General features: G+C 43.7%; 1 protein-coding gene across 2 annotated transcripts in view; it reads left to right on the top strand.

Annotated features, from left to right (window-relative positions):
* LOC127573496 (gamma-aminobutyric acid receptor subunit alpha-3-like) overlaps positions 1-13,299 on the top strand; it is a 161,492-nt gene extending 148,193 nt beyond the window's left edge. The window contains exons 9-10 of one of the 2 annotated variants that reach the window (XM_052021775.1): positions 4,489-4,577; positions 5,849-13,299. In XM_052021775.1, coding sequence (XP_051877735.1) covers positions 4,489-4,577; positions 5,849-6,157 — 398 coding nt within the window. In that variant the 3' untranslated portion in view covers positions 6,158-13,299. Of the gene's footprint in view, positions 1-4,365; positions 4,578-5,848 lie in introns of both variants that reach the window. The other variant, XM_052021774.1, reaches the window with a different exon arrangement.
* The last annotated feature ends 681 nt before the right edge of the window (positions 13,300-13,980 follow it).

The following is a 13,980-nucleotide window of genomic DNA, read 5'->3' as shown; positions in this document are numbered from 1 at the left end:
GCGAGGACTGGGGGAATGGTGGGCTCTCTACTTTCCACTGCCATGAGATTATAATGTTCAATGTCAATAAAGTGCATCAGAAATATTCTGTCCCAGCCTTCACTGGAAAGGATAGGTTCATCAGGCTATTGAAATAATGTGAGCTTTGGCTGCACCACACTAAATTACACACTTGGATCCAAGGAATCTGAGAGGGGAGGCAGTTTGGGTCTGTAACCCTTGGGATGTAGAGGAATGAGGGGTGATATTATTCAAATGTATCAGTTCCTAAGGGGGCTTGACAGGGAAGATGTTGAGAAGTTTTCATTCATAGGAGAGTCACGAACAAGGGGACATAGTTACACAATAAGGGGTCAGTCATTTAAAATAGGGCGTGTAGATATTTCTTCTCTCAGAGGGTAGTGAATCTCTGGAATTCTCTACCCCGGATGGTGGTGGAGATGGGATCATTAGACATTTTTAAGGTCACGGTAGATGAATATTTGAAAGATTGAAGCATTGAGAGCAATGGGGAACTGACGCAGAAGAGAAGCTGAGGCCAGCATAGATCGTGGTCATATTGAATGGTGGGGCAGGTTTGAGGGGATGTGTGGCTTACTCCTGCTCCTATTTTCTTGTGTTCTTCTGATATGTACAGACTGAATGACTTGATTTTTCATCATGGAATGAAACTTTTGGTGCTGATTGTGAATAACAACCTGACAGACACAAAGATAGAGTCAGAGTTAAACAGCGTGGAAACAGGCCCTTCAGCCCAACTTGTCCATCATGACCAAGATGCCTATCTGAGCTAGTCCCATTTGCTTGCCCATATCCCTCTAAATCTTTCCTATTCATGAACCTCTCCAAATGCATCTTAAATATTGTAACTGTACCCGCCTCTACAGCTTCCTCTGACAGCTCGTTCCACATACACACCACCCTCTGTGTGAAAAAGTTGCCTCTCAAGTCTCTTATAAATCTTTGCCCTCTCACGTCAAACCTATACCCTCTAGTTTTATACTCCCTTATCTTGGGAAAAAGAGTATCAACATCCACCTCATCTATACCCTTCATGATTTTATAAACTTCTTTAAGGTCACCCCTCAACCTCCTATGCTCCAGGTGAAAACTCCCAGACTATCCAGCCTCTCCTTATAACTCAAGCCCTCCAGTCCCAGTAACATCCTCCTGAATCTTTTTTGCATCTTTTTCAGCTTAATGATGTTCTTCCTATAGTAGGGCAACCAGATCTGCACACAATACTCCAAGTGCAGTGACATCAATGATATGTACAGTAGCAACATGATGTTCCAACTCTTCTACGCAGTGCCCTGACTGAAGAAGGCATGTGTGCCAAATGCCTTCTTCACCATACTGTCTACCTGTGTCGCCACTTTGATTTGATAGTTTTCATTATTCTGTTACAATCTATAGCACCCACCTCTAATCCTTCCTGATCTAAAAATGATCCCTCTCTCAGCCCAGTGCAGCCAGTCAGGAAACATCATTTGTTGAACATCTATCCATTCAACAATGTTATTTGAGCAGGTTTACAGATCTCACCCACCTCCTGGAGAGTCCCTGGCATTGTCTGGGAATATGTATTTCTAATGCCTGGAGTATCCAGAATATTTAGGTATCCTAATTCCTGAGTCAGCTCCCAGGAGCTGATTGGTAGATCACCATAGGAGAGGTGGAAAGAAGTTGGGAGCTCCACAGCTGCCAGGCCATGGACTGAAAGACAGTGTGTAGAGACAGGAATGGAGAGTGTGGACTGAGCTGTGAGATTGGAGCAGGCTACAGCGAGGGTTGGAAACTATGGAGTGTTGTGAACAGTGTCCCGTTCATGATCAATGAACAACAGAAAAGAACAAAATAATCCAGGTGAGATAAAAATTTTAGCATTTGTTGTATTGTAAACAAGGCTTGTAGCACAGAGACCAAGACTGAAACAATTAAAACCTCAACAGTGGCCTTGCTAAACATGACGACGCTATGTTCCCAGCTACTACATGGGCAGAGCATAAGGTGATAATATAGTGTAAACATTGACGAAGGAGAGGGTCTGGGAGTCAGCCATGCAGACAGCCCCAAGGGTGGGCGCTTTCACTCCATAGATCCTGCTTTGCTATTGGGTCAGGACACGGCCAGTATACCATTTATTACAAGAACCAATCCGTGTGTTAAAACATAGAACAGTACAGCACAGGAACAGGCCCTTTGGTCCATAATGTCTGTGCTGACCATGGTGCCAAATTAAACTAAACCTATCTGCCTACACATGATCCATATTTCTCAGTTCCCTGAATATTCATGTGCCTGACTAAATGCCTCTTAAACATCATTATTGTTTCTGCTCCCACCACCACCACTGGCAGTGCATTCCAGGCACCAACCACTCTTTGTGTAAAAAATTTACCCCGCACATCCCCTTTAAACTTTCCTCCTCTCAATTTAAACCTATGCCCTCTTGTATTTGACATTTCTACCATGGGAAAAAAAACCTCTATCTACCCTGTCTATGCCTCTCATAATTTTATAACCTTCTATCAGTCTCCCCTCAGCCTCCCCGGCTCCAGAGAAAACAATCCAAGTTTGTCCAACCTCTCCTTATAGCTGATACTCTCTAACCCAGGCAGCATCCTGGTAAACCTCTTCTGCACCCTCTCCAAAGCCTCCACATCCTTCCTGTAATGACGCAACCAGAATGCACACAATACTACAAATAAACCTAACTTAAGAGCTGCTAAAATGACTTGCCGACTTTTATACTCTGTGTTCCGACCAATGAAACATGCCATAGTCCTTCTTTACCACCATATCTATTTGTGTTGCCCCTTTCAAAGAGCTATGGACTTGGACCCAAAGATCCCCCTGTACATCATTGCTCCTCGGGGTCCTGTCACTTTTTTTATACCTTTCCCTTACATTTGACCTCTCAAAGTGCAACACCTCACACTTGCCTGGATTAAACTTCATCTGCCATTTCTCCATCCATATCTGCAACTGATCTGTATCTATATCCCACTGTATCCTTTAGCAACCTTCTACACTATTCACAACTCCACTGATTTTTGTGTCATCTCATTCCTCAGTTTAAACCCTCCCAAGAAGCACTAGCACTAGCAAACCTCCTTGCAAGGATATTGGCGTGCATCCTTCTCATACAGGTCCCACCTACCCTGGAAGAGAATCCAATGATCCATGTACCTGAAGCCTTCCTCCTGCACCAGCTCTTTACCCACACATTTAACCAAACTATCTCCCTATTTCTTGCCTGGCTTGCACGTGGCACGGGGAGCAATCCTGAGATTACCACCCTTGAGGTCCTGTTTTTTAAACTTTCCACCTAATTCCTTAAATCCTCTCTGCAGGACCTCATCTCTCTTCCTGCCTATATTGTTGGTACTAATATGGATCACGACTTCTGGCTGCTCACACTCCCTTTTCAGAATGTCCTGTGCCCACTCAGAGACATCCTTGACCCTTGCACAACACACCATCGTGGAGCCTTGCTCACGACTACAAAAACACCTGCCTGTGCCCCTGACTAAAGAGTCCCTTTTCACTATTGCTCACCTGGACTTTGCCCTCCCTTGCTGTACAACAGAGCTGGTCATGGTGCCACAGACCTGGCTGCTGCTGCCATTTTCTCCTGAGAGGCTTTCTCCCCCCACCAACAGTATCCAAACTGATACACTTGTTTGAGAGTGGAATAGCCTGCTCTACCTGCCTGCCCCTCCTGTCAGTCACCCATCTCCCTGACTGTACTTTTGGTATGACCACTTCCCTAAAACTCCTGTCTATAATACTCTCTGCCTCCTGTATGCTCCTTAGAGAATCACCAACTCATCCATGCAATCTGAGAGGAGCTGCCACTGGATACACTTCCTGCAGAGTTAGTCATCAGGGACACTTGACTGCTTCTTGATCTCCCACCTACGACAAGTGGAGCTTACCACTCCACTGTCTGACATTACTGCCCGATTGAATAAACAAGCAGACTTAAGAGAAAGGAAACACCTTACCTTGCCCTTACCTTGCTGTTGTTTGCCCTCCTCACCAAAGCCCTCACATTAACCTACCTGCAGCACTCTGACCTTAAAGCAACCCTTCTCAAAATGGCTGCTCCACGAGAGACCACTGCCCTCTTATTAACTGGAAAGCCTGTTGGGAGTAAAACAAACAACCACTTACCTGTAATGGAGTTTCTTGAAACTCCCACTGCTCTTCCTCTGAGCCTCGAGGGGTTGAAGCTTGGTATTCCAAAACCACTTGCACGTGACTGGTCAGCAGGGTTACTGTGCATACGACAGTGCGATTAGTGAACCATTAGCTTCAAATGGGCTGCTGATAATTTCTCTGTGGTGTTTTATTTCCCAGGGGTCACCACAGTACTCACGATGACCACGCTGAGCATCAGCGCCAGAAACTCCTTACCCAAGGTTGCTTACGCGACTGCCATGGACTGGTTCATTGCTGTGTGCTACGCTTTTGTGTTCTCAGCACTGATCGAGTTTGCTACTGTGAATTACTTCACCAAGAGGAGCTGGCCTTGGGATGGAAGGAAAGCCATGGAAGCTCAGGAGTTGAAGGTGAGTCCATCACATTCCTTGCCCAGGAGTTGGTGAGTCTATCACACCCCTCACCCAGGGGTTGGTGAGTCCATCAATCCTCTCGTTCAGGAGTGGCTGAGCCCATCGTACCCCTCATCAAGAGTGGGTGAGCCCATCGTACCCCTTGCTCAGGAGGTGGTGAGTCCATCACACCCCTCACCCAGCAATGAGTGGGTCCATCCATTTGCCAACTTTCATTCTCAGTGCCCCAACCAATAAAAGTAAGCATGCTGGATACCTCCTTTACCAGCCTCTCCACTTGTGTTCCCATCTTCAGTGAGCAATGGACTCGGCCAAGAACCATGGATGGAGATCCACTTCTCTGAGAGGGAAGTCCAGCATTGACCAATGTCAGGAGGTACCTCTTCAAACAAGGGGCAGTAGGGCACTGGAGATGCCCCAAAAAGCTGCTGAAGTCAGGGTCAAGGTCGGCTGAAAATTTCAAAACAGAGACTGGTTATATTGAGGGACGAAACTGAGGAGATGTTTAACTGAGGTGCATAAAATCATGACAAGCCTGGACAAGATGTACAGGACTAGCCTATTCCCCCTAATGCTCTTAGCAGAGCGGCAACGACTAGGGACCAGAGAGTTGGGATGGGTTTTTAGGAAATCACTGTCTGAGGAGATGGGGGTGGGCATCTTCCTACACTTGGGTTACTTGAAGAAAGCTGTTGACCAAGAGCTAAGAGATAGGATTAATTTAACACCTACTCTGGCTGGCATGGATACAATGGACCAAATGGCCTCCTTCTGTTCTGTAAATTTTTTGAATCTGGGATTAAATCTTCCACCTGACTCATCATCCCTCCTGCACTTCTAGTCTGATCCTACAATGACCCTCAGCTTAAACAATGGCTCCACTCTGTCCCAGCCTGAGTTTCTCTTCCACATCTTGCCCTGCCCACCTCCCTCTGTTTACCACTTCTTGAGACTATCCCCTTCCCATTGAGCATCTGCCACTTACTGACTGACATGAGGATTGGACAGGATAGGAGAGAAAAGATGTTAGGGAATTAGCTGGGTTTTACTAACAACCTTTCATCTCCTGGTTACCAGATCTATGGAACAAGCAAATGGTTAGCAGATCAATGGGATAAAGCTATGTAATATATGGCTCAGTTCGTCATCTGTAATGCCTGTCTTGTTTCTCCACCTGTGAGCTAACTCCCTCTAGCTTTCATTTATTCAGCATCAGCTTGTTTGCATTTCATACTAAATGAGCTTTAAACACATGTTCTACATTTCAGAAGAGAGAGCCGGTAACTCTGGCCAAGAAAACCAACAACACGTACAATATCGTGGGGACAACTTACACCCTGAACATCACCAAGGATCCTGGGTTGGCCACCATAGCAAAGAGTGCAGGGGCTCACGCCAAGCTGGGCAAGGTCGAGGAGAAGATACTTGAGAGCAAGAAAACGTACAACAGCGTCAGCAAGGTTGACAAAATGTCCCGGATCATCTTCCCTGTTCTCTTTGTAATTTTCAACTTGGTTTATTGGGCCACATACGTCAACAGAGAGCCAATAATTAAAGGCATGATTCCCCAGAAATAGACTCCACTCTCAGCTTGTTCTCAGGTGGTTTCTTTTTAAGTGTTTTCTAAAGAAAGCAGTGTGATGTGTTTGAAAGAACGTGCCTGTTCATTGTTTGACTTAATGAAGTTGTATTTAACTGTTTGCATGCCACATAATTGGAGGTGTGTTCATACGAGGCCGGGTACCTTGATAATTGGGAGGTTGTATCTGCCACTTGTGTTTGCGTCTTCACTGGCTGAGGACATCTCTCTCAGACTCACTCTCACATTTGGTGCTGATGGTATCTGCCTCACGGTCCCACAGTCCCTCCCTCATTCTTGCTTCTGCAATCACCGACAGCATCTCTCCCAGACTTGGTTCATACACGATCCCTCCGTCTGGCATTGTTTGTGTCTCCTCCTTATTTTCCACTGCACTTGAGAGTTCCCATTCTCATTACTGAAGGCACCTCCCTTGTGTAAGCATTCACGCTCAATGATCTCACCCTCTCTGACCATCTCCTTCCCATTTGCTGAAAGTATCTCCCTCACGGTCACTGACTGGTTCTGCCTCGCACTCACAGTGTCCAAAAACATAGAGTCATAAGCACGGAAGCAGGTCCTTCAGCTCACCCAGTCCTCACTGACCATCAACCACTCATTTACACTAAACCAACACCAATCCCATTTTCTTCTCCCCACATTCCCATCAACTCCCCCCAGATCCTACCACACACCTAAACACCAGTGGTACCGTAATCAATTAACCCACCAATCCACACACATTTGGGATGCAAGAGGAAACCGGAGCAGCCAGAGGAAACCCGTGCGGTCCCGGGGGGACTGTCTAAACTCCACACAGAGAACGCCCCAGGTCAGTATGGAACCTGGGTCAATGGATCTTTGAGGCAGCGGCTCTACTAGCAGTGCCACTGTGCTGTCCTAATGTAGACCATGCAGCCCTTCAAGTAGTACCAGTAATAAATAAGATCATGGCAGTTCATACAACAGTACATCCCCTTCCTCTGATTCTAAAAACCTATCAGTCTCAATGTGTATATACTCCATAGCTGAGCATCTGTACCCTCTGAGCTGGAGAATTCCAAAACCTTACATAAAGAAATGTTGATGCATTTCATTCCCAAATAGCCAAACACTTATCCTGAGACATTGCTTACTACTGCCAGACATTTTGACCTCCTGCATTCTCCAAATAAGCTCAATGCAAGCATCTGACACGGCTCCTTACTCTCTACAGCACTCAACATTCAATTCAATAGTTGAAGATGATCTGTCACTCTTGTGTTTCTCACTTCCAGCACTCAGGTTTCATCTGTCATGTTTACACCTTCCCCACTCTCCCTCAGCCACCAGCAGCCAGCACTTGTGTTACTCACTGTCTTCTGGTCTCCACCCCTGTCGCAGACCTCTTTTTTTCATTCTTCCTGCCCCTCCTCCCTTTCCCTGCAATATCTAGCTTTTCCCAGTTCTAATAACAGGTTATTGACCTGAAACATTGACTCTGTCTCTCTCCTCTGAGGCTCTCTGACCCACTGAGCATCTCAGTTTTTGTTTTTTTTTTCGATTTTGGATTCCCAGCATCTCTAACATTTTGCTTTCAGGAGCATTTTCTTGTCATTGTCTAAAAATTATTATTTTTCACTGAACTTCACAGCAAAATGCATAACCTCTCATTTTCCCACCATACTCTTTCACTCTCTTGCGTAACCTGCCTATATCACTTTGCATGTTCCTGACAGCTCAAGTTCTGCCCAAGCTTTATATCATCAGCAAACTCAAATGAAGAGTCTGTGCAACCTCTCCAAGTCAAAATCTCTGATGAACCAAGGGCCCTGTACTGATCTCTGTGACATGTCACCAGTAACTGTCTCCCAACCTGCCAGGTGCTCTGACATCTGACCTCCAGCTCACCTCCACAGTTAACCATACGTCTCACAAGTCTGGAACTAAGCTCAAGTACAGACTGCAAATAGCCTGCAGATCCCTATGGGAGCGTAGGCTACAGGTAAGCTAAATTTGGGTCATTAATCACTTTAAGATCCTCAGTTGTTCCTCTCCACTCCTGTCCCATTTACTGAGTGTTTTGCTGTGATTAGAGAAAATGTTTAATGTCTTGGCCGTTTCTACATTTTACATATTCCCTATATATCTGTGTTTATAAGTCTTCTATTTTTTTTGTCGTTTGTTACTGCTTTCTAAACTTTCCTAATTCTTAGGTTTACCACCCTTTTTGTCAATGTCTTCTAATCTCAGCTCTTGATGGATCACTTTTCTTGTATTTTATGGAATGTGTATTTACTGAGAACTTTGAAATATTTCTTTAGGTTTTTGCCATTGTTTCTCAACTGGCGAACCTTTTACTCTAATTTCTCAATCCACCTTAACCAATGCACCCCTTCATACCAATAAAATTGGGTTAATTCTCACGAATTTCCACCTGACCTGTGTCTCCCTGAAACTGCATACATAATGGCTGCAGTTATAAATTCCTTCCTGTGAGAGTAATGATTAACACGGTCTCATTACACAAAAAAAGTCCAAAACTGATTATTCCCTAGTCAACGTCATTACAAATTGTTCCAGAAAACAATCCCAGGTGGGGTCTATGAATTATCCTCAAACTTTTTTTTTTGCTAATTTTATTTGCCTATTCTGTAGAAAATCCCCCAATGTTTATTATATTTCCTTTGCTGGAAGGTTTTCTTATTCATTGATCAATTTTCTTTCCAGTTGTTAGGGGACCTGTAAACACCCCAACTGGGGTCTTATCCCATATTTTCTCTTATCTCCACCCATACCGATTCCACTGGCCATGATTGCTCTTCACTACTGCCCTTGTGTTATCCTTTGTAATTAATGCCACTCCAGTGATGTTGGTCTTTCCTCAAAATTTGGTTACTGGAATATTTAATTCACAACCTTGGTCACCATGCAACTGTGTCTCTGGAATAGTTACTGGATCAATCCCCTTTGTTCCTATTTATGCCATTAGGAACTCATTGGTCTGTTTGTCTCAGTACTACCTTGGTTGTCATGCTTACTGACCAAGTCATGGGAGAGATGGGGTTTCTCCTTTTGCAAAAAATATTTCACTGATATTAAAAAAAATCTTTTGAATTGTCATCAGCTGCCCAGCATCATTATTGCCCATGCTATATCGTGAGCATGATAAACTGGATGAGGATTTTTTATTGGATTAACAGGATTAACAGGGTTAACTTGGCATTATTGAGCGTATTATTGATAAGATAACCAGCCTGTTTGACACACACCTCACCATTTCAGTAAATCCCTAGCCTTTCATCTATCACAGAACAGGTAGGTTGGGTTATTAACAATTATTTGCTTTTCAAATTTGTTAAGGTAGTTCAGGACAAATGTAAGAGTTTTCTTTCTTTCATTACAAAGGACCAAAAGAACACAAATACAGGTCGATATGGTTGGGAAAGGAGGCTGAAGAATGCAGGTGCAGTGCTTTTTAGTGCTGAGAGATTGCAAGCATGCGGCATCTCAGTGCTGCAAGAATGCATTTGCATTGCACCTTCGAGCTGCTGTGGTGTAGGGCCATATTCTCTCTGTTGCAAGAATACGAGGCAGGTGGTTTGACACTCACTGTGTAACCATGTTGTATCGTATCTGAAGACTGAATCAAAATCCTCTGTTGCCTTTGCATGGGTGAGTAAAGACCACCCACCCCAAACCCTCAATCATTCAGCAGGTCCCATGATGTCAGTTGGACTTTGGTTGCATTATAACTCAATGGGCTGACAGGACTGGGGTTGTCTAGAAAAAGGAAGAGGGCAGAATTCCACTGAATTTTTAGATCTGCCTTGCCTTGGATTGATCCCCTTGCCCGCACCTCCTTTGGGTTGGTGGGGACCACAGACAAGGTGCCAGCTTCCTCCCTACGCAGCCAGACATTCAGTGCAAATCTGAAGCTCCTTTTGATGGGGTTCAGATGGAAAGTTTAAAACTGAGTTTTCTTCAGGAAAGGTGCTAGTCAGCTATGACCTAACTGAACAGTGGACAAGCTCGAGAACATCCTCCTGTTCCAACCCTCTGACAATCAACATCCTTCACTACTGAGCAGCCTGAGGCACATGCCCATGAGGCTGAGCAGCAGAATGGGTGAAACATGACAGGCACTGAGCAGCAATAGAGGGCACCTGTTCGAAAGAGCAGAGTAGTGACATAGAATGGGGCAATTCAGAAAGAAAGCTGAGAGGGTCTCTGAACTTCCCCAAACCATCCTCATTGTCCCCTCCACAACACCCTTTGTACTTAAACCCATTCCAGACACCTGTACTGCCAACTCCATAGGAAACAGGAGCAGGGGAAGGCCGATCAGTACCTCGAACCTGTCCTCCATTCAGTAAGGTCATAGCTGATCCCCTCTTAGCCTCAACTCCACTTTCCCCCTCTCTCCCCAATCCCCTTGACTCCCTTGCACTTTAAATGTCTGTTAGTCTCAACACTGAATATATTCAGTGACTCTTCCTCCAGAGATCTGTGGAGTAGGGAACTGTAAAAGTTCACACCCTCTAAGGGAAGAAATTCCTCCTCATCTCCATCTTAAATGGGCAACCCTTTATCCTGAAACTATGCCCCCTAGTTCTGGATAACCCCACTGGGGGAATCCTCCTCTTTAGCACCTGCCCAGTCCATCCCTCTCAGAATCTTATCTTCTAGTAAGATCCCGTCTCATTCTTCTAAACTCCAATGAGTATTGTCCCAATCTGTTCGTCCTGACTTCATCCTGTCAGTATCCCAGGAACTGATCTTGTAAAATTTCTCTGCACTGCCTCCAACATAAGTATATTCTTCACTAAATATGAGGACCAAAGCTATGTGCAGAACATCATGTGTGGTCTCACCAACGCCCTGTAAAATTACAGCAATGGTTCCCTACTCCATCCCCCTTGCACTACAGCCCAGCATTCCAAGAACCTTCCATATGACCTGCTGCACCTGCATCCCAGCCCCTTGTATGTCATGCACTGGGGCCCCAGATCCCTTTTCACCACAACATTTTGTAGCCTCACTCCATTTAAATAATACTTTTTTTTTCAGTTTTCCCTCCAAAATGGATAACCTCTCATATTCCCACATTATGCTCCATCTGCCAAGTACTTGCACACTCACTGAACCGCTCCATATCCCCTTGCAGACTCTCATTCTTATATTCAAACCCATTCCCTACCACGCACACCTGCAGCTGCCTGTACTTCAACCCCTTCCTTACCACCCTTAACCCAATTCTCTGCGTAAATGTGACGCCATCTGTAATTTACTATGGTTAGTAAAGTCAGACTTCGAATATGATGGAGGAGGGAGAATCTGACCTTGGGTTAGCCAAAATAAGTCTCACCTTTGTTGACTGTAGAATATTACAAGAAAGAACAAGGACACACAGCCCATCACCACCCCTGATTATTTATCCGAAGAGCAATTCATTTAGTCCCATTTCCCTTTCTTTCCATTCATTGCTGATCTTTTTCTCCATCCTACCTACTAGTTTAGAAAGCTAGCACTGAATCTGTTTTCATTCTCAGGCAATGTATCCCAAATCTTATGGACACCATCATGCTCAATTAAAAATGATTCTTTCTTCCAATTAAAACTTCAGCAGGTATTGGAGACTATTTTCCCTTCTTTCTTTGACTAGACTGTTCATGGTTTTAAACATCTGCATCAAATCTCACCTTAGACCTCTCTGCTCTGAGGGAGAACAGCTCAAGTTTCCCAAATCTCTTTATAAAAATATAAGCCTCAAAATCATTCTAGTAAATTTCTTCTGTACACCCAGAATTAGTCACAATATTCCAAATGGAGAAGAACAGTGATTTTAGCCAGATTTACCACAATCTTCTGGCCTTTTTACCTTGTATTTCTGTTGTAAACTTCAAGACCCTGTAGCTTTACCTACTACTTTGTAACTTGTCCCAACTATGTTCAGACAATTGTATAAATCATCCCCAGGTGTCTTGCACCCTATTTAACAATGCTCCATTCAGCTTCTTGTTCATTCCACCAGAATATTGCACCTTGTACTTTACTGCACTGAACTTCATCTGTCACATATCTGCTTTCTTGGAGTCTGTTATCATCTCCCTCTATGATGGTCCTACCTGAATAGTGACTGTGGCTTCAACTTTCCTGAGCCAGATTCCTCCTCAATTTCCTTTAATCAACCCTCCTCCCATTAGGTATTTTTACACTGATAGGACCTTGGGCTACTGGAAACCTTGCAATGCAATGATCACCATGTTAAGATGCTATTCACACTGCGACTTCTCCATTACCCTGGCCCAAGTCCATCAACGGCCAGGTAACCAACTGAACCCAAAAGTTCTCCTGACCACATTTCAGACATCTTGAATGAGTTATTGTTCTATCTTTTTTCCTGTAATATACACCAATAATAGTCTGTATGGTTCTTCACTCCAGTAATTCTACCTTTAACTCTTTCATTCCATTCCCTCCTCCTAGCACACCTTTCCTGAAATAAAACTCCTATCCTTATTTTTTTTCCCTTTCTGCCTTGTCTGGATACCTTGGTCCCAAAGACATTAAGGATCTAATCATCCCCTTTCATGACCCAGGTCTCAGACATATTCTCTGTCCACATGAATATTTGAGCCTGCACTTAATCAGCTTTCTTCATCACAATGTAAATGAAGTCCAAAGCTGACTTAGACCTCTTGAGTATTTACTCTGATTTCACCTGATTGCATATTATTTCTGACTTTCTTATCTCCCATTCCTTGGTTCAATTTGTTCCTACATTTCAATACCAAGTTTCTACCAAATGAGTTTAAACTTGACTCCATAGCACTAGTTAATCTGCATGTTGTCCTGAACTACCTCCATTCTTCACTAGTTATTGTCTTGGTATTAATGCTACACTCTCTATTGTGCATCTATGTAATTGGGCTTATTCTCAATTGCCTTTGTCTCAATTAATAAAAAGTACTTTAAATAACTCCAATGCATCAGGTAATGCTCTCTCACACTGTTTCAGACTAACATCTGTACATGACAACTGTGAGATATCCAGCATCAGTTCGACCTCATGGATATATATATAATATTGGAAATGCTGTAATTTGACCTATGCTCATGTTATACAATGTACTTAATGATTAAAATGCTGGAATGCAAGATATGATTTAATATATGGCTTGCCTTTATCTTTTAGCTCAATGAGAGATTGTGTCATGTTTTGAAACTGTCTAAGTATTGCTTTACAGGAAGTTTTGGGACTTGACATTGTGAATAATGGATGGTAATATTCAGACAGAGAGGTTAAAATTCAGCTCATAGAATTCCAATGATTTCCCCACTCATATCAGATCCCATTGGTTTCCACAGCTTATTCCAGCTTTCCTCAGTTTTGTGAACTTCTCACTAACTTTCATCCAATTCAAATCTCCAACCTTATCCAAATCAACTCATTCAACAAATTTAATTTACTCCATCTCTTCCCAACACACCCCATTCCTTCCATCTTAAACCTACCCAGTACACCATCATTCCATCCAGTTCAATCGGGCTGGTGACATCCAAACCTACTCAGGCTACCCTAGCTGACGGTACCCTAGCATATGAACCAAATTAAAGTCAATCAAACCTAGTTAGATCAAAATCAACTTTGACCACCTCGGATGTCTCTGCCCTGGGTCAGTCTATCCAACATATCTCAACTGAATTTAATTCTTCAATCTCAATTGACGCCCGATACCAAACTGAAATAATCCCTACAAAGGGGCAAATATACGGGGTAAACTTTTATTTCTGCTGCATGGGCACTAATCTGGCACAGGAAATAGTACTCACCAAATT

The sequence above is a fragment of the Pristis pectinata genome, chromosome 8, assembly GCF_009764475.1.
Source record: "Pristis pectinata isolate sPriPec2 chromosome 8, sPriPec2.1.pri, whole genome shotgun sequence".
Lineage (NCBI taxonomy): Eukaryota > Metazoa > Chordata > Chondrichthyes > Rhinopristiformes > Pristidae > Pristis > Pristis pectinata.
Note: the sequence above shows the minus strand (reverse complement) of the source record. Positions and strands in the feature narration are given on the sequence as shown.